Raw genomic sequence first — 20,587 nt, forward strand, 5'->3', positions numbered from 1 at the left:
GAAAAATAATGGGAAATGTCACCAGTAAACCACGCCCACTGCTAGAACGCTGGGCTAGCTAGCCAATCACCGCACGGCTGTACCCAGGCTATGGCATCAACCTCTAACCTTGCGTAAACAACCCTGTGCTGTTCTCTATGGTTCATCCATGGTGCTGCTGACAGGTGACAACAACACACCGGCGTCCCAGGACCCCCGGCCCCACCATCATAAACATGAACAGGGTCGCAGGTCTTTTACGGCGGACGTTTGGCATCGCCCGTGAGCATGTTGGCACTGACCTGTTAGGAAACAAATATTACATCGTCCCTGAACAGAAGACTTGGACGGGTAAGTCTCGTATAGTCCAGTGTGGTTGTCAAAAATGTTCATGTCAAGGAAGGACCCCCAAATTGACACTTATTAGCCCGCGGACCCCCATTTGAAAAGATATGCCAGGGAGCAGGGGCTCTAGCTGTGAATGTTAAGGGTCCATTTGGTTCCATTTGTACATTATTTAATAGTCACTCAGTACTGAGTAGGTATTCCTGAGTACACATTAACAGTACACACCCATAATGGTCCATTTGGTTCCTATACTATCATTTAGCTGGAACTCCCTCTGGGGTCCCCTGACCCCACTTTGAGAACCATTGTCAAAGCCTAGTGTTACCAAGAAGTCATGATCCTTTAAGAAACGTTGAAGAAACAGACATAGATTGGTGTCTACATACTAGTCTCTGTATACTGAATACCTAGGCATAGGGAAGATACTGCAGACTGCAGTTATGTACTGTACAGCTGTATTCTCCATATTAACGTTAGCCGTTGGAATGGACTCTATGGATATGTGTAGACACACATTCACTTTAAGCTTTAAAGTGAATGTGTGTATATCCTAATTTATCTCAGCAATCTCATTTTGGCCCACGATAAAACATAATACCTATATTTCCATACATGCTCTAGGAAAACATACAGCAGCCATGTTTCAAAGTGTAGTGCAGTACGTTTGCCACCAGATGGAGCGCGATGCTAAATAAGAATACAAAGAAGACGTCTGGGCAATCTTATTGCCAGGATTTTTGAGTGTATTTAATGCAATTATCTGCTATTGAGACTTAATTAATTGGTGGAGCAGACCTTGGTCACCCAATTTTATCAAATTGTATTGTCATTGACGTGAAAAGAGCAAAGACTCCTCCCCTGATAAAGAAGTGTTAATTATCTGCATGATGATGAGGATTTTAGAAGGAGGTCAGATCTGCCTACTGAGACATGGCAGTGGTACAATAATATGTAATGCATAAGCCAAGCGGCAGAACTGTGTCATCAAGCTAATCCATGGTGGGATGCCAGTGGTGTCCTTCATGCCATTTCTGACTGTTACAAGGTCAAGGACAACCTTGCTGGCCTTGACTGAATGGTGGCTTACTATGAGGCCTGCAGTATGATTCAACAGTCATTTGCATAGAGGTTCTGAACACAACACATTGATATATTGAAGTATGCATTGGTACTATGCAGTTTAGTGAGATAGATAAAGGATGGTCTGTATGCGGAGAAGGGTTTATGGACGTCGACTGACAGACATGGGGGACAAATTAAATACAGTGGCATTTCTATTAACAATAACACACTGACTTTGAGAAAGGATAACATTTTTTACTGTCCATGTGTGTTACCCATACCTCCAGGCAGGGCTGGTCTATTACCAAATCAAATACGGTAATCATTTTTGCCTGAATTCCTCAATCGATATTATTGACATATTTTGGGAATGACTATTGAGGCTTTCAGATTCAGATTATATTAAATACACAAAAGATCATTCATTAGTAATATGGATAAGAATGACCAAAGTAGAGGCCTTCAATGTTCATTTCACTTAACATAAGTTATGAAAATGTTACCACTTTTCTCAAATGCAGCCCTTTTGGGATCAGGAACATTTTAGTCATATCACAATCACAATATTATTTACTTTTGACAAATCATAGTTATATTGGCTATATGAGGAGTCCATATCTGGCTATTACATAGTTGTGTAGCTAATGAGGCTTATCTGGCTATTGTGGTGGTTAGCCTGGTTTGGCTCTATCGTGGAAACCAGGCTAATAATGGTTCCACTTTCTGTTATTCTGTCTGGACTTATGCCATTATTGGCATAGGTCCTGCCAAAGCTATAGGTCATGGGTCGACGGCTAAAGGCCAGGCCTTTGCTTGCCCCAGACATAATGAGACTGCTAGTTAACCTGCCATAGACTACAAACAGGGGGAAACATTTTAATATCTAGGCTTGTCTGAGGCTCTGAACTAAGGGATTTGATTATAGTTAATATAACCATCTATTTGGTTAATCTGGAAGCTGCACAAACACACTTCTTATTCAGAAATGAGCTTATCCTCCTTGATTTCTGTCTTTCTCTCTTAGTGCCAGCCACTGTACTTACACAAGATATTTCCTGCCCGTACCTACCTAGCCTAGGCTAAATAAATAACATGCATTAAGCGTTAGTGCATTTCTCTCAGGATGTAACCTAGTTGTTGTGGTGCTGGAGTGGGACTGACCTCTGGCAAGATTTAAAACCAGTTTCTTTCTGACTGAACTTGACTTTGCACTTCACCTTTTCTCAGCAGTTTGCAGGGAAACTTGCGCCCACCTCGTATTCATAATTCATCTCAAGGCTGTTCCTCAGCCCCTGGCTGTCAGGCTATTCAAATGAGACTTCACAAGAGGACCATTTTCTGCATGCTAAAGGCTACTGCATCCACTGGTCCAATCACAATGAATGACCCTACAGAGAGGCTAGTAGGCCTGTAGAGAGAACCCACACCCACCACATTTCGTTTACACACGCACGCACACACACGCACGCACTCACACAGGCACAATAACAAACTAATGCAGCCACACTTTTCACTTGTCCTTTCTCTAACTCACTCCATCCAACCTTGTGGAAATAAAGTGAATGCATTATTCAGTCCATATGTCTTGCTAAAGTGAGCTCTTTTTGATCTTAAACTGATAGGCCAAGCGTGGGCTCAGGGCCTGAGGCGTGGACCGCAGGGCTTTCCACTGCAGCACATAGAGGATGAAAGAGTAGGGGAGGCTCTTCCTCACTCTGTTTCAATCTCTAACCCCCCCCCCCCCCCCCCCTATTTACCGCTTTGCTCATTTGTCCATCCCTAGTGCACTGTCCTGTCCATCTCTTTCTACCTTGCTTTGCTGCTCCCATTTCCTACCTCTCTCAATCTGTTATCTTTAGAAAACTGGGGCGTAAGTAATGCTGTGTGTACTGGGCTGGGTTGTTGAAGGATTTGGTTGATAAGGTAAAAGCAAGAAGGGGAATATCTCCTTGTTTTTGTCCTGTGTGATCGCAACATTTTGACTTGGCGGTCCATAACTGTCTGACCGTCTCAGTATGTTGACCTTTTTTACTTATTTTTCACTCCAGTAAGTCCCTCCTTCCCTTGCCCCACCCCTTCATCCCTGCCTCCTGATCTTCTTCCTTTGAAGCCAGTCCAGTGAAGATTTCTATTCACAACATCAGAGTACTTCAGCAGCAGTGTGGAGGGGCAGGCCCAGCAGCGCTCTCTCTCTCCCCCTCTGCTTAGATGCTGCAGCTTTTGCCTCCACACATCAAAATGAATAGGCCTGCATCTGAACTACAAGTCTAGTGAGGGAGAATCTTCTGTCTCTACCCTTAGAAATGCAGCAGTTCCAGAAGCCCCCTGTGTGCTGCTGCATCATTAACCAAATTTTAACTCCCTATTTTGAGCATATCATTATAGGCTAACATTTTCAGATTTTTTCAAATGTTGTCACGATATTTAAATTATTGTTCAAAAGACGTTGTGAGCTTGTAGATTTTATTTTCAGCTATTTTCAAACAGCTGAAGCATAAAACATGGCTGGCTAAGAGAACAGGCCTAGCTTATAGGAAAAAGTCACTGGCAAACAGGCCACTGGTGACTGGCCTGTTTAGTTGGCTTTTGCCTTGGTGTCAGACCCATGGATCTGAATAGAGAATCTATATTCTCCTCTGTTTCTATGTGCCTCTGCTCTGTCCCCCAGGCCCAACCCAACCTTACACTGCATGGGGCGCCATGTCATGCTGCCCAGATGAAAGCAAAGCATTCTGTGGATGGTCTCATTCGTCTTCGGCAGTGGGCCTGCAGCTCCGACGCCTGCCTTCCCTCCTTTTATTTAGGGAGAGTGGCGCACTGACATTATCGGCCGCTGCAGGCGCATTTGAAAATAATTGCCTGTATGATTGCTATTTTTTCTTACCTCTTTGAGGAGGTGTAGCCTTTGTCTTGGAATCAATGGCTGCTCAATACTGGACAGGGGAAAGGCAGTTTCCTTTCATGTTGCAGTGAAAAGGATGTATTTTTAGCGCTGTTCATTTAAACGGTGTATGCCATGCAGTTTTAATCTATCGGTCCCCTCCGCTGTGTGGAGAATGGAGGAGATTCAGAGGTTTTTCAGAGGTGCACCACACTGGTGCAGAGAAAGGAGGCATTGAATTGTCGTCCTATCACTATCCCCTTCTCTTTGTCTATTATTTATTTGATTCCCCAGCTCTGTTCTATGAAGTGAAAAACTGAAAAGGCCTCAGTTCTGCCTTTTCAGGATGGGCGACTCAAGGGAGCGAAGGAGGTGGATGCGTGCGCAGTCAGCGCACATGCATGCGTGTGCATGTGTACACGCGCGTGTGAGCATTTTTTGTACTGTAAATTATTCTGAGATTCTCTCCCTCTACTTCATGCCTTAACACACTTAACACCACAACAGATGGCCGTGTGTCATCAGAGCGTTGATTCAAGCCGCAGATTTCTGTGGAAGGAGTCACAGCGGAGAGAGACTGGGGTCCAAATGGCTGTTTATTCTGCCACAAGTCGTCTCCAGGGTGCAATGAAAAGAAGGTCTAGCCTACAGTAGGACGCCAACTCTGGGGTTTATCATGGAAGCATGCTGGCCATGGACTTGCTCCTGTAAATCATGTTAATTGATAAGCGTCTTTGCTATGTGTGGGGTGTAAATGAAGGTTGTTTACTTATTACATTTAGTTGCATGTTATATTTTACACTGGTTGCCAAATGGATATATGCTTTATTATGTTGAAATAGAAATATTGGTTAACTATTTCATTTATTAAACATTTTTTTCTCCAGATAACATGAGTATGGAGAGCGAGCATAATGGCAAATAGGTTTTTTATCTTATATGTAGCCACAGCTTTTAAAGGGTGTACGTGATATTGTCAAAAAGCATCCCCAAATACATGTATGCTGCTAACTCCACCCAATTCAGGATTGACATGCCTTTTAATGAATCTGAGTCTCCTCTCCCTTCTCAAATCGATTTTGTTTGGAGAGCAATGATAGACAGCTGGTCATGATGTCAGGAGAGGGAAGACAACAAATTGACACACATCCTCCCCAGTTAGGTTAAGCTGTGTCTCTCTCTGCATTCATATCTCTCTCTCTCTCTCTCTCTCTCTCTCTCTCTCTCTCTCTCTCTCTCTCTCTCTCTCTCTCTCTCTCTCTCTCTCACTCTCACTCTCTCACTGGTCAGATGGCTGGCTAGATGTTTTACCACCTCGGGGCTCCCTGTCTGTCAGAAAATCAGCATCGAAGACAGACAGACGTCTGCTGAAGCCTGACGCTGCTTATTCAATTCTGAATATTTTAATAAAGCAGACAGGCAGAAAGAAATGAGAGTTTGAAATACGGAAGAAAATATGAGACTGGAATGAGGGTGTACGTGTAGACAGTGGAAGGAAAAACAGGGTGGGGGGGAGATTGACAATGAAGGAGGAGAGTAATGACATATGCAGTGAAATTATATTGTGGGGAAGAAATAGACTGGGTGAATGTGAAAATGATATTTTCGAACAGAAGGTGAGACTAGGGTGGAAGAGTCAGAGAAAGAAGGTGAATCTGGGCTAATTTAGCTCCTATCCAGATTGACTTACAGGTACAAAATTGGAATAAGCAGAGCTCTAGTCAATGAACAGTGTAAATAGTCACATACATGTAATGAGAACAGAGAGATCAAAGTATTGCCTCAAAGAAACGTGGATACCAGGTAAACTATTAATCTAGTATCTGTCTAAACAAAACAATATGCTATCTAAATTACATTCTTATCATTTGTGGTCGAGAAAAAACAAATCTACAAAACATAACACGAAAACAACAAGTGACCAAGATATATCTGCATAAACTGGGGTGAGGAGTCTGAAGAGGCGAGTCTGAATGTGGCTGGAAATTGGGAGTGAGTCTAATGGAGAGAGGAAGTGCTGGAGGTAAATAGATGGGTGGACTGCTTGGTGTGTGGACATTTCATATGACGATATGAGAGCCAAAAAGGAATAGGAGGAGGAGCGGGGGCCCCACGCTACTCTACAGCTTCACAAAGAACACCGACTTCCTTGCTTACCATGGTCTCTGAAGACGAAGGGTCATCCGAAGCCAAATTTATACTTTGTCGTACGATTGTGTCGTAGTATAAATTGGGCTCTAGTCTGGGCTAAAGTCTTGAGTCTGGGGCTCGCTTCCACCCCCAAATATACATATGTACCTGGCTGTGCTTGGCTAAAAGTAACACACCAGGGAAATCAGTGGCATTCATTTCATGGTTACTACTTGTATATGAATTATTCTCCCCCTGTTCTGCTCTTGAGTCACTCTCACCTCAGTGGGATCGACAGCGTCTTTGGGGGGGTGCTGAAGGGGAAAAATGAGGACTGAAGGGGGAAAAAAAGAAGCTAGCAGGCCTACTTTACACTTAAGCTCCTCCTTCTCGCTGCAACTGAAGCAAAACATCGGCTGGCCTTTTCCCTCTAAACCTCATCCCACGTCGCTAGGCTCAGGGCTAGCGGGTAACCATGGTTACGGGGCCCTCACATCCATCCCCCCGTTTTTCTTTTCCAGGAAAGTAGACTAGAGGGAGAGAGAGAGAGGGCGGGTGTCAGTATCTCTACCTGGTGCCCCTGTATCACTGTTGCTTATCAGACCACTCTGTCTCAATAAAGCTGCCCATTACCATGCACACCCTGGTTCACTACACTCCAGCACACAGCTCAGCTGGAGTTGGAGGACCAGCCCCCCAATCCAATGGGCCCACACAGGCCAATCAGGCGAGCTTATGTGGCCAGCTCCTACGTGACCACTGCTGCTGGCTATTCGCTCTGGCACAATTCAAGGCCCGAACCACCCTTCTCTGATTCTTACAGTAGATCTGCTCGACTGGAAAACAGTCTTGGAATTGAATGCATTGCATGCTCTCCATGTGCAAGTGTTTCTTTGCTACGCGATTGTCTATTCTGAGATGAGAGAAAGTGGATGGATCTTGGTAGTTGTTGTTGTTGTTGACGGTGAAAAGTGTGAGATGGCGACGTTACCAGTCAAAGATCTCGGCACATGAACCAGTTTCTGTTTTGCGATATCTGAGCTCCGTGGTTCTTGATTCCCGGATGACGCCATTTGGAAATGTGTTCCCCTGACGACCTGCCTCCGTAATCAAAGGTAGTCTGTAGGAGACAGGCACAACAGAAAGAGAGAGGCCCTGAATGACACCACAGAGGAGAAAAACCTCTCAGGTCGCCCCCAGCAGTACTCACCTGGGACCTGAAGAGAGAGTGAGAGTGTGTGTGTGTGTGTGTGTGTGTGTGTGTGTGTGTGTGTGTGTGTGTGTGTGTGTGTGTGTGTGTGTGTGTGTGTGTGTGTGTGTGTGTGTGTGTGTGTGTGTGTGTGTGTGTGTGTGTGTGTGTGTGCGCGCGTTGCGTACGTGCGTGGGTGTGTGTTGAAGCAGGTGATGGAGTTTAACAGGGTGTGTTCAGGGTTCAAAGAGCACTCCTTAGTGCGCATCGCATCGCACTGTAACGAACGAGAAGCGATGGCTTTAAGCCGCCATCTGATTGGCTCCCGATCCCGCTGCCACGGCAACCCCCTCATCCCCTCCCCGTTTCCCTCTGTTCCTCCTCCACACCCCCTCCCAGTTTCATCGCAGGCTCGCAGATGAGTCGCGCTCAGACAGGTGAGATGATTCATAAATATTTATGAGGTGGGATTTTCATGTGCCTGGCCCCTCCCCCTCCCCTACGCTGCGCTGCGTTTGTCCTTCATGGTGAGCGCCGGCGTCCTCGCTCCTGTCTCTCAGGTTAATCTGCCTGTTCTCTAGCTGTGTGTGAGTGTGTGTGTGTGTGTGTGTGTGTGTGTGTGTGTGTGTGTGTGTGTGTGTGTGTGTGTGTGTGTGTGTGTGTGTGTGTGTGTGTGTGTGTGTGTGTGTGTGTGTGTGTGTGTGTTGTGTGTGTGTGTGTGTTTTGACTGGTAACTAGCCCCCACCCCCAGTGAGTGATGGGAGGGCGGACTTGTCACAAGGGGGCCCACTGAGATAGAGAGCTCCCCCCACACCTCTCTCTGTTTCTCTCTCTGTCTCTCTCTCTCTCTCTCGTGCACTCGCTCACTCTAAACATGCAGTCACACTCTTCCTCCATCCCCTGTCTCTCAGGTCTCAGAGAGGTAACAGAAGGTGGGGGGGGGGGGGGGGATGGGGTTAGTATGGGGGAGGCGGGCTACACCCGAGCTGACAGCGCTACAGATCCTAGAATGACAGCAGCCTGCAGGTAACATTGAGACTGCGTCGCCTATTCAAGCTGGGAAATCGAGTAGCCAAACAATGTGGCCGTTAATTATGAATGCTTCATCAGGGCTAAGAATAAGCATATTCGGTAATTGCATCCTTTGCAGGCCCACTGTCCACATGGTAGACAATGCCAGGTGATGCAAGTTGCACCAATATCTTTCTTCCGTCTCAACACACTGCAGAGAATTAATTCTCATGCTAACCCCACAAAAGAAATTAGTTTGCCATCCCCTTATTTTTCTGATGTTTGAGGGGGGTGCCATCGTTTTCCAGTCATGTAATCAAAACGGTGTCGCTGTGGCATGCGTGTTTACCTTCTGTTGTCCCAGATCTGAGTTTACGCTTACAGAGAGGAAATATCACCCAATCAGACTGACACCCCCCAGTATGTATGTATGTATGTATGTATGTGGTAGGAGGATCAGGCTTGTTTCATAAATATATGTACATATTTGTTATTCAAATCCAAGAATAAAAGCCACGGTGGAAGAGGTTTAGTCATGCTGCAAGAGCTATGAGACATGGGGAGAGCCTTGTTCGAGAGACACAGAGAGGAGAGAGGGGGAGCATCCTAGGAGGCAGAAACACAAGGAGAGGGGGAGAGCAAACGAGTGGGCGCCTCTCTCCATGCCTATTAGTTAGGCATTAACTGCAGCTAAGTACATCGCTTGTGGGGACTGTATCATAATTCTGCCATTTTCTATCTGCTGCCGCCCACGCCCAATGCAAATATGGATACGATCTGTTTATAATTAGCATACCTGTTAAATGTATTTGTTGGTATCGCCTAGAGAACGCAATCTTTTCTTTGTCGGCAGTTGTTTTCCTTTTACATTCCTGGGGGTACTCTAGGAAAAAAGCACATTCCTCAGCTGACTTTTTAAGGCATACATGTAAACAAATTGAAAAATAATAGAATGCATTTACATATTGCAGGGAGCCGGCTTTGTTGATAAGGTTGAGTATGAAAGTGTGGTGGTGTTTTTATTTATTTTTTTATTTTTTAATCAGTGTTGGAACATCAAGAGCAGCAGTGAGGCCCTACAATCTAGTGGGATCCAAAGCAGAGAGAGGTATGCTAGCCTAATTAGCTGACCTGATTACTACATTATATGGTTGAACTTGGATGCAACATTAGTCTTGATGAGCAAATACAGAAAAGGAAATGCATTCATTTCTGAACGTGAAGATGTTCCTGGGGGGGTTTCTCATAGTCTCATTGTATGTTAAGTTCAAAACAAAAACAAGTATAGCAACCTGGCATATAGACACCACAAGACGTAGGAACTTCCAGTGCGCACAGTTTGCCGCTTTGTCAGGCTACCATCATTCATCCATCCCTGTGCCATAGCTATCTGTTATGGCTGAAGTAAACATTAAGGCCATCAGTCTGTGTGGTGCGTGGAGGTGGTTGGCTCCATTTGTCCATGTCCAGTCAGCTGCGGAGAGATGGTGATGGAATCCTGACAGATTGTCTGTGTTTTGGAGCGTGTTGTTTTCCTTGCCCATCCATTTCTCTGCTTCTAGCTGCGTTCGCCATGCATCATCACTCTCTCCTTCCTCCTTCCTGCCTCATCATTTCTCAGGGTGGGGGATGTGTGGATAGACAGGCAGGCGGACGGACGGACAGACAGACGAACGGACGGACGTCCGGCTACCTGCAAGCAAGCAGTAACTACGGAGACAGTGTAGTTGTCATTAGTGACTACTGTAAGAGGCGCTGCAGCTGCATACTAACAAGTAATCCTCTCTCTCCCTTTCCCATTCTCTCTTAACTCCCTCTCTCTCCCTCTCCTCTTTCTCTCTCCCTCTGTGGGTTCCCCCTCTACCTCTGTCTCCATGTCATTGTGTGCCAGCCGAACTTGTCTAATCAGCAGATTCGACCAAAATAATTGGCGGTGGCCTTGCTGCTAGCGAGCGTCGTGCTGTATACAGATAGAGGGGGGGCGCTTAATATTCCATGCAGCTCATCCCTCTCCTGTTCCCTGTGATATCTGACCTCTTTTGTCTCCTGCTTGGCTTGACGTTGATTTTGGAGGGCATTGTTAGTCCGAGCGCTGTGATTGGAGGAGGTTGGCAGCGAGGGGGGCTGTGGTTGGTGGGTTAAAGGGGGAGGCTGATTTGCATAAAGGCTTAGCCCAGATTTGGAGCCACTCAGAGAGATCTGAGGAGAAGGGCCCGAGGGCCACGAGGTAATCATCCATGACCTGTCACAGCACTGTCATCCCTCTGTGTATTTGTGTGTGTGTGCGCGCGCTCACGTGTGTGTGAGAGAGAAAGAGTGAGTGCGCAAGAGAGAACTGTTTCTTTGTGCACATTTGTACACAAAGAAACATGCACACAGCTCTCTACGTTTTGTATGCATCATTGTTGAGCATCTCTCTTTCTCTCTCATTTGTTTTTGTTTCCCTAGGAAGGTTGGTCCGTGCCAAGCGGATGGTGGTAGCAGCCAATCCCACAGAATACGAGTACAGTGAAGGCAGCATACCATCGGAATGGGATGGTGAGTTTGGGCTACTGTGGGTTGCTGTGTGTGCCTGTACACTGACGTTGATAAACGCCATGCTAACAAAGGTACTACACGATACAGCAACACAGAGAATGCTGCACCAATGAATTAATTTCTGCAAATATTGAGGAGGGGGTAATCCATTGATTTCCATACCACAAGATGAGATGGGGGTGGGGGGAATACTGTATGTATGAGTTTATCAAAGGCACCCGTATGCTGGTGTTTTACAAGCACACCATGAAAATGGTGTTTTTCAAATTCCTTACAACTGGATACAGACTGTTCCCTCTGTCTCCGACCGGCTTTATCCACCTTAAACCCCTCATCCTGCTTCGCCCCGTCCCTCATGCATTTTCATCAGGATGCAAATAAGAAAGGGATGAAAGAGGCTCAGAATCCCTGCACTAGCTGGAGGAAGAGTTAGAAAAAAAATCTCTATCTTTCTCTCTCTGTCTCCCTTTAACCAGCTCAGCCAAAAAAACAGAGCTCCTTACAAAAGAGGATGAGAGAGAGCTCTACCAAGAGAGAAAGGCAGGAGGACAGAGAGATATTGAAGGGGAGAGATGGTTTACTTTTAAATTCAACGACCAGAGGAGGAGTTTCACACCTCTTATGAGACGGTGCTGGCACTGCATTGCCAAGACTCAAACAGCGTTGGTGTTTTGTTTTAGTTATCGCTAGTATAGCCTGCCTGCATGTTTTACCCATAATCCATCTTTTTCGCCATAGTTCACTTACACAGAATAAAACATACTATTGTGGAGTCTCTGTTATTACTCTAAGCTGAGACAGAGTGGTTCTACCTCTGCTGCAGCCCATAAATATGACTGCAGGTTGTGTTTGCTCTGTGTTTGTGTGGGTGTTCTCACTCTCTTCTCTTCCTCCTCCAGCTTGGATCCGAGGCAGACGGAAGGAGCCCCCCTCCATCGAGGTACGCCCCCCAGCCTCCCCGCTGTGGTGATGGTGGGGCTCTGGGGGGAATGGGAACAAGGGAGGCATGAGAAGGGAGAAGAGTGACTTTGATTTGATTTCTCTCGCAGTTTCCAACAGAGCCCAGAAACTTTGGGGGATAGGTGTTAAAATAAACTGCAGCTGAAATGTGTTGATGGCGAGAGACAGACAGCCTCTGAACAAGCAGCTTACTGACTCATGTACTAGTTTACTTTTCTATCTCGCTAACAGACGCCTGCTTCTTTTTTGGCTCCGAGTGGAGCGACATGCAGAGGATAGAAACGTTGTCGGAGTGGAGTATGACCCCTCATGTTCCTCTGACCAGCTTTATTGCTCTTTAAATGTGAGAACAGTGCAGATTGTTAGGACAGTGAAATGTAGGTCTGTGGGAAATCCCTCACAAAGGCAAATACCCAGACAGCTCTCACTCCCTGTCCGCTCTCCCTGCCAGTGGCCAATGCCATCCCTTCCCACCGTTTGCCAGAACATTCTATTCCAATTTTCTGCCTCGTGTCTGTCCAATAGCAGCCATCAACAGCTGGACAGTGTTAATGTGGCCAGTACTGCACCCCCATCATATTATCCTACCCTACCCCTTGTCATGCTCTGTCTCTTCCTGGTCCAAGCCGACATAAATTGATTGGATTAAATCCTGTCATTAACAGGCTGGAAAAGCAGCTCAGTGTGTTTGTCTCTGTCCCCAAAGCAGGGATTTTTGGCCACAGCTCTTCCCTCTCTTTTCCAGTCCTAGCCTTGCCAACACACAACAGCATTATGGCCAGTCCTCCCTTCCTCTTTGGCTCCCTTTGCTACAGAGAGGCTAACATCACTGGACACTAGCTGGAGCTTCAACAGGGTAGTCATTCCACTAGTGGGCTAGGTTCAGGTTATAATTATTTCCATAATTGAACTGGATGGCGTACACTCTTGTCCTAGTTTTCACATCCTTTACAAAGACTACATTTTTACCAGACTTATTTACCCAAGGCAAGGTGGGTGGGTGCAGCGGTGCACATGCTCACTCTTTTTCAACTAATGCCTGACTTCACACAGATTAATTTCCACCGTTGGCATTGCATGTTTTGGGAATTTGGAGCAGTTAAAGTTATATGCCTCAAATACAAGAAGTCGGTGGTGGTAGTTAAAGGAAAGCGTTAGTCATACAATTTCTCCATCTGGACTTTTCCAGCAATACGTACAGGGATTGCATCTACAGTAGCAACGTGCAGGTCATACATGAACTTGTCTGACCTTCAGGCCTCAACATTTCCAACCTATGGACTGCAAAGGATGTCATGGACTATGAGGTCACTGACGAGGCAGTGTGATGACATCATCACGCTGTATACTAGGTATACAGCTGTGGTGGAAAAAGTACTCACATTTTATACCTAAGTAAAAGTATCAATACTGCAATATAGAAATACTCTGTTAGTAGTAAAAGTCAATATGTACTTAAAGTACAAAAGTATTGGCATCAAAGTGTACTTAAAGTACCAAAAGTAAAAGTATGAAATGTTTGAAAATAGCCGATCTACAAGCTTTTCAAATAGCTTAGTATAAAATAGGGCTAAAGTAGTTAATGAATGTTTTATAATATAATAATGTATATTTGCAAAGTAACTAGTAACTAAAGTGTTCAAATAATGTAGTGGAGTAGAAGTACAATATTTGGATCCGAGATGTAGTGGAGTAGAAGTAAAAGTATTGGTAATTCGAAATACTCAAGTAAAGTACAAATACCTCAAAATTGTACTTAAAGGGGAAGACCACCCATTTTCAATATTGAACTATGTCATAATATACCTTAGAGGAGTTGTGTGGAAATAGAAAAAAAGTTCTCCCCCTTCTGTGTTGCCTAGAACTGGAGGATTGATTTTGGGGTTTGTATTGTAAAGTACAACTTGATGACATCACACCATTGTACTTTACAATACAAACCCCAAAATCAATCCTCCAGTTCTAGGCAACACAGAAGGGGGGGAACTTTTTTTCTATTTCCACACAACTCCTCTAAGGTATATTAATGACATAGTTCAATATTGAAAATGGGTGGTCTTCCCCTTTAAGTACTTAGTTACTTTACACCACTGGTATAGCAGATAAAAAACATTAAAGATGGCTCAGCGGCTGCGCTGTATGTCACCTGCTGTTTCGTTGCAAGCACCTCTGTTTTACTTATTTGTAGTTGCAACCTCTGTTTTAGTTTTACACTGGGCCACTTTGGATGTTTCCCATATTGTTTTCTTTTTACAGGAGCTGTTGAAGAATCAGCAGTACAGGGAGCAGATCAAACAGAAGGCCATGGAGGTGGAGCAGAGAGATGTGCTCCTCCAGGCTAAGGAGTATGAGGAGGGTCTGGTGGCTGCTGCTCCCCAGACCACAGTCAAAGGCCATGCAGCTACAGCCAGCTTTGGAAAGCAAGAAGTCAGCGAGGAGCCCACCAGCACTGCAAATACTTTCCAGCCTGGCTCCTGGATGCCTAATGCTAAAAAATAGACGGTCATTCACGTGTATACAAGATAATATTTTGACATCTTATCATCTGATCTAGAACCTGAATGAACACTGTGACAGCACAGACATGGCGTAACAAGGAACAAAAGGGATGTACGTACACAATATGGAGAAAAGTGACAAATGATTATTGTCAGCGTAATTGGTTGCCTCATATCGACAGCAAGATGTGTGGATTCGTTTTTTCTTTCTTCTTTTTTTCAAATTCAAACCATACATCATACAATAAATACCATCCTTTGTCATCACTGACAAAGCAAACGTGTTACTCTTTTGAATGTAAGATAAGCAAATGCTGCATTTATAACCACTGTGAAGGGCTTTCAATGACATCCCCTGGAGAGTAAATTATTACATTTTAACTTAACTAGAGGTTAAGTTAACATCTAGACTTGGGTTTGGGCCGTTGATCCAACCATTATTCACACAATATGGACTATGGAGATCTCTGTGTCAGTCCTTGTCCCTTTTATGCTCATATATGGAGATCACTGATGTCATCAGTATATGCCCATAATGGAACGGACTGATCTTTTTAGTCATAGTGACATGAGCGTGACAGTGGTCTGCTGGCTTGCCTGGGACCTGACGGTTGCTTATCTCCCGATTAGGGAGTCTTGCTGGTTTATATATTTATTATTGTTGTGGGTGAACTTTGAATCAGTCTTTACAAGATAGGCAAGGTAAGTTTATTGCGAATATATACTAGTAATACACCTCAGGGCAACAAGCGACCTCAACAATGTCTTGGCCATCTGGCCAGTGATGTTTATCAGACCTGTTACCCATATAAGAGGATCCATGTACTGTATATGGAGCTATGCTGTGAGAGCTTACTCAGTTATTTGTTATGTGAAAGTCCCATGACGTCTATGACATCTGACTTCATACATACAATCCCTTGTATGCCCAATGTCTGTAGAACCAGCCACACATATGGGCTGTCTTGGCAATATATGGATTCTGTTAGTGTGGTATGTATGTGGTCTCCATATATGGGCATTCCCATATGAAGTCCTAGTTAGATATGGGCTTAATATTGATGACATCAGGGAACTCCATATATGGGCATAAAAGGGATTCTGTTAGTGTGATTCCCCTGACATCACGGTGAAGTCAGAGCAGTTCCCCTGACATCAGTGACGTCAGAGCGGCAAACCCATAGACCTTACAAAAGTTACACGTACGGACAGACATATACAGACAAGTTGTGACGGTTCTGATAGTAAAATGCGACCTACGGTCACAATTAAATTGAATGATTTACACAAAACATTAGGTTAAGTTGATGCAAATGAAGTCCAATGAAGTTGAATGAACCTTACTTTCTTTATAATCTCTGACCAACATTCCCAGAATAGGGTTGTTAGCAATCATGTGGTTAAATAAAAATAGAATATTCTATGACAATGTTTCAACTCTCATTCAATAGGTGGCTTTGTGGCAGCAAATACTCAAGTGCACTCAAGATGACTATGCTGTATAAAAAAGTCAAACTTATCAGATTTATTAAAAAAGAAACTTGTAAGCAATAATCAAGTGTTATGAACATATTATTCCTGGATATAAGCATAGCCCACCAATCCACTGTTCTCTTTGACATCTCTGACAAATGAATGTGTTAACATATTGGTACTTAAAACCCAAGCATAGCTGAATAAACCCAGTTGTAAAATCACAGGTTAACCACAAGCACTTTATTGAGTAAAATAATTATTTTGGCATTTACTTGCAACTTGGGCAAATATTATTACAGTATCCTTCTCTTTTTAACCAAATCAAAGATGCTAAAAATGGAATGCAAGGTGCCACAACAGCTGCCCAATAATAATACATCAGTGGATGTCTGCATTATTATAATGGAACATAACAGATGACCACTGTCCTCTTTGCTGACAACAAGAGTCCCACTGGGATGAGCCTCCTCCGGGCAGCACTGTCCGTCTCAGCACTGTGAGACCCTTCAGGCCTTCGTCCTCAGCCCCGACCTCGTACTCAACACAAGAGTGAGGGTTGGTGGGTCTGTGCTGATGCCAGGGCTGGGACCAGGGCAGTGTGCTTTGGGAGAGAGGAGAGCCTTGAGAAGAGCACGGCTGTTTCTGTCCCTCCTGCTCCTTGCCCTCGTCCCTCCATCAGTAACTCAGTCTTTCTTGGCCCTCTTGGCCTTGGCGATATTCTCCTGGCGTTTCTGCTTTTTCTTCTGCTCCTTGTCCCGTGCCTCGATCATCTTAGCTAGTTTCCACGACAACAGCGCACTAGCGATGAAGAGGGGTGTGAGAGCCAGTATGACGGTCGTTAGGAAGCCATAGGGGTCTTTGGCAGCCCACTCGACCACATACTCTGCCCATGCCCGCACATCAATCATCCTGAACACAGATTTCAGCGTCTATCACACCTGAGGAGAGGGAGCCAGCAGAACCGTAAGTTAAACAAAACAGCCTGTGATGTCAGTCAACTTGTATTGTACTGTATGTATTGTACAGATTGTTGTATGGATGGTCATATCTCAACTTTTTAGAGCCTGCTCAGGGACTACAGATGAAAATTAGCTTATGGCTAACTGGCATATTTACATTGATGTGAAAGCTGACATGTCGATTAATGTGCTTTGTCCCTCCCTGATAAATAAATAAATTAATAAATACAAAATTAAATAAACTATGACATATCTATGACATGTGCCTCCAAATTTGGCAAGGTTTCAGCCTGATTAGAGCCCCATTGGCTTTATGTAGAATTTTAACTATTCCACCACTAGAGGTGAATGGTGGAGTGGAACTCCCTGCCTGGGGTGGGGATCTCATCTCAGGCAGGCAAACTCTGTATCCTCTCTTAAAACTCAACTTCTATCCCACAGCTTTCTCCTAATTGATGAATTGCTATAACTTTTATGATTATTTGATCTTGACTGTGGACTTATTCACTCTTGTTACTGAAGTCTATAAAGCACTTTGTATCTTGTTTTTGATAGGTTTACAAATGCAGTTATTGTATACTGCCAACAGTGCCTACTGATCATTTTGACCGATTAACGTCTCGATCCATGGCTGACATTATCCAAGTCATTTGACTTGATGACATCATACCTATTGGTTAGCAAATTCAAGTAAATTCTGTCATCACATAACTGCTGATAATTTTCCGTCGGGAAACCTCACTACTTGCTATTATCTGCTCACCACACCCTTTTCCCTGGCTACAGCAACGAAGCTAAACAAGCGTCAGACTTCCACTGTCATTTGGATGCCATATTTGCATTCCTGAGATGAGGATAAAAGATTTGCATTGCTAGCTAAACCAAAAACATTCGGCCCAACCTTAAGAACCCACTCGCTATCGGCTACATAGCCCAGTAAGTGCACAAAAAACAACATGAAAACAAACGTAAACTTGAATTATGTTCACTAGTTGCGTACTTACGCTAACTAATAAACATACTCACTAGATGATGATTTTGTTGATATCCACGCTACGTCTTCACTCCTCTAGCAGCCTCAGGAAGTGTAGTCAGACTGCTGCTGACTCGCTATTGGTTGTGACTTCTACTTCCGACATATGGGAATTGTAGTTCTGTTATTCAATTCAATTCAAAGGAGCTTTATTGGCAGGAGAAAACAAACCTTTTGCAGCAGCAATAAAAATAAAAAAAGCCTCAGATTTAAAATGTGTTTTAAAGGCTGTTTATAAGTGCAGTGGTCTAGAGCACTGGTTCCCAAACACTGGGTCGGGACCCATTTGTGGGTCGCAGACACATTTTTATGGGTCGCAGACACATTTTTATGGGTCTTTTAATTTTTTGTTTTTATTAATATTTTTTTAAAGCAAACGTTTTCATGATAAAAATTAATAAAATAAAATCTAAGACATTCCATAATTTAGGAAACAAATGTTTAAGAAGAAGTGAAAATAGCCGATCTACAAGCTCACAATGCTGCACTAGTTGGGTCCCGGGCAAACATCAAATTTCTCTTTTGGGTAACAGGCTAAAAAGGTTGTGAACTACTGGTTGAGAGCAGTAGTTCTCAACCTGTGGGTCGGGACCCCCAGGGAGGGTCCCCAAATTATTTTGAAGGGTCCCCAGATGATTAAAGGGATATTCCACTTTCAAAAAATCTTTTCGTCACTTTATCTAATCAGGCTTTTATGAACACCCTGAACAGTTTTTAATTTACTTCATTCAATATTTAGATATTTTATGTAAATGTTATCTGCTTCCCAGTCTTAGGGCCTCTCCACATACACACCCATTGTAACTTCAAACTTAATTTTAACCATGATAGATTCATTAAAAACACCCATTATTTTTTCTGGTGACTCATATAATACCCTCCTAATATGTGAGCAGGCTGTGTTTTCTCAATAACCCTTTTCATTTATTTTTAATAATTCTTTGGGGAAATGAGAAAAATTAAATACAAAACAAAATTATTAAAAATAAATGAAAAATGTTATTGAAAAAACACGGCCTGTTCACGTATTAGGAGGGTAGTATGAGTCACCAGAAAGAAATAATGGGTGTTTTTAATGAATCTATCATGGTTAAAATGGAGTTTGAAGTTACAATGGGTGTGTATGTGGAGAGGCCCTGGGCCTGGGGAGGCAGACCCGTGCAAGGCAGAGTTTTTTTGAAAGTGGAATATCCCTTTAACTTATATTCAACATTGTTTTCTCACTCAACAGTAAACAAACCAACATAACAAGTAGAGGGTATAGGCCTATGCACATTTCTAGTGACAATTCAATTGACAATTTAAGGACTTTAATACTTTTCAAATGACAAATTAAACATTGGCCAAATTGTCAAATAATAGAGGCAGAAATTGTTAAACGCGAGGCGTTGTGAGCATGTAGATCTGCTATTTTCACAATAGAACCATATAACAAAATGTAATGCCTCAACTCTTAGTGCTCGTCAGGGTGGGGGGGTCCCCAGTTAAAATATGATTATTTTGGGGGTCGCAGCCTGAAAAGGTTGCAGAACCACTGGTCTATAGGTCACTCAATGTTTAAGGTGGTTGTATTCCACTCGATAGCCTTCTTTTATCGCAACTGTTCACTAGAGTCGCTTTTATTGAAGCCAGACTAAGGTATCAGTAATTCTCCCTGTGTTGGTACACAATAAGTTGGGATGTGTGTGTGTGTGTGTGTGTGTGTGTGTGTGTGTGTGTGTGTGTGTGTGTGTGTGTGTGTGTGTGTGTGTGTGTGTGTGTGTGTGTGTGTGTGTGTGTGTGTGTGTGTGTAATCGGAAATAAACAAGCATAGCTTTTGTAACCATGATCTATGAAATAAAAGCATAGAGTTATAATACATTGATTAAGCTTTCAATTTTTGGTGTGTGTGGTTAATGACTATTTAAACTAATCATTTATGTCTTTGGACCATTCACAGAGATAGAGAGAGAACATTTGGTCACACAATCCAGTACCAGGCATGGCAGACATTGCTGATCATGTGTTGGTCTTCACAGTAGGCCCTCTTCCAAGAAGTGGATAAGATAACACTGGCCATAAATCTACGGTCTCCTGAGACTGCTCTATTAGAACAAATACAAATGATATAGCCTAATCCAATACCACACGTTCTGAAAAGCCCAAAATTCGACTGGCCTACAAAATATGTGACTGAACTGAAAACGATGACTAAATAGAACAAAAGAGGACCTGCTGGGTTCCAGAACTTCCTGTGGGGAAGTATTGAAACCAAATCAGGTTAGGACACATCTGCTCTGTCCATACGGCATGGATCACTTTCAGCGCGGTTCAAAGGCCACACTTTTACTCACACAGAGGAAGAGGGAGGAGGTCAGCTACAAACACATGCAGGGACGAGCCAAACAAACATTCACTTGACTTTACTGACAGGCACTTTTTAGCCATGCAGTTTTATTTGATTCTTTAGAAAAGCTTCCTAATCTACCGTATGGTTATATTATCAGCTTATTGGTGTATTACAGGCGATTCGGAGGGCAGCAT

The 20,587-nt window shown here is 43.8% G+C and overlaps 2 protein-coding genes across 2 annotated transcripts; one reads left to right on the forward strand and one right to left on the reverse strand.

Annotated features, from left to right (window-relative positions):
* Positions 1-201: 201 nt before the first annotated feature.
* ndufaf2 (NADH:ubiquinone oxidoreductase complex assembly factor 2) lies at positions 202-15,950 on the forward strand. Its single transcript, XM_080738384.1, has 4 exons — positions 202-330; positions 11,049-11,138; positions 12,038-12,078; positions 14,355-15,950. The coding sequence occupies exons 1-4, from the start codon at positions 216-218 to the stop codon at positions 14,595-14,597; spliced, it is 489 nt and encodes a 162-aa protein (XP_080594510.1). The 5' UTR covers positions 202-215; the 3' UTR covers positions 14,598-15,950.
* A 154-nt stretch (positions 15,951-16,104) lies between these two features.
* smim15 (small integral membrane protein 15) lies at positions 16,105-18,136 on the reverse strand. Its single transcript, XM_080738084.1, has 2 exons — positions 18,058-18,136; positions 16,105-17,010 (listed from the first exon to the last, which is right to left on the reverse strand). Exon 2 carries the CDS (start codon positions 16,978-16,980, stop codon positions 16,756-16,758), a length of 225 nt encoding a protein of 74 aa, XP_080594210.1. The 5' UTR covers positions 16,981-17,010; positions 18,058-18,136; the 3' UTR covers positions 16,105-16,755.
* Between the last annotated feature and the right edge of the window lie 2,451 nt (positions 18,137-20,587).

This window comes from Nannobrachium achirus (genome assembly GCF_963921795.1).
Source record: "Nannobrachium achirus genome assembly, chromosome: 12".
Classification (NCBI taxonomy): domain Eukaryota; kingdom Metazoa; phylum Chordata; class Actinopteri; order Myctophiformes; family Myctophidae; genus Nannobrachium; species Nannobrachium achirus.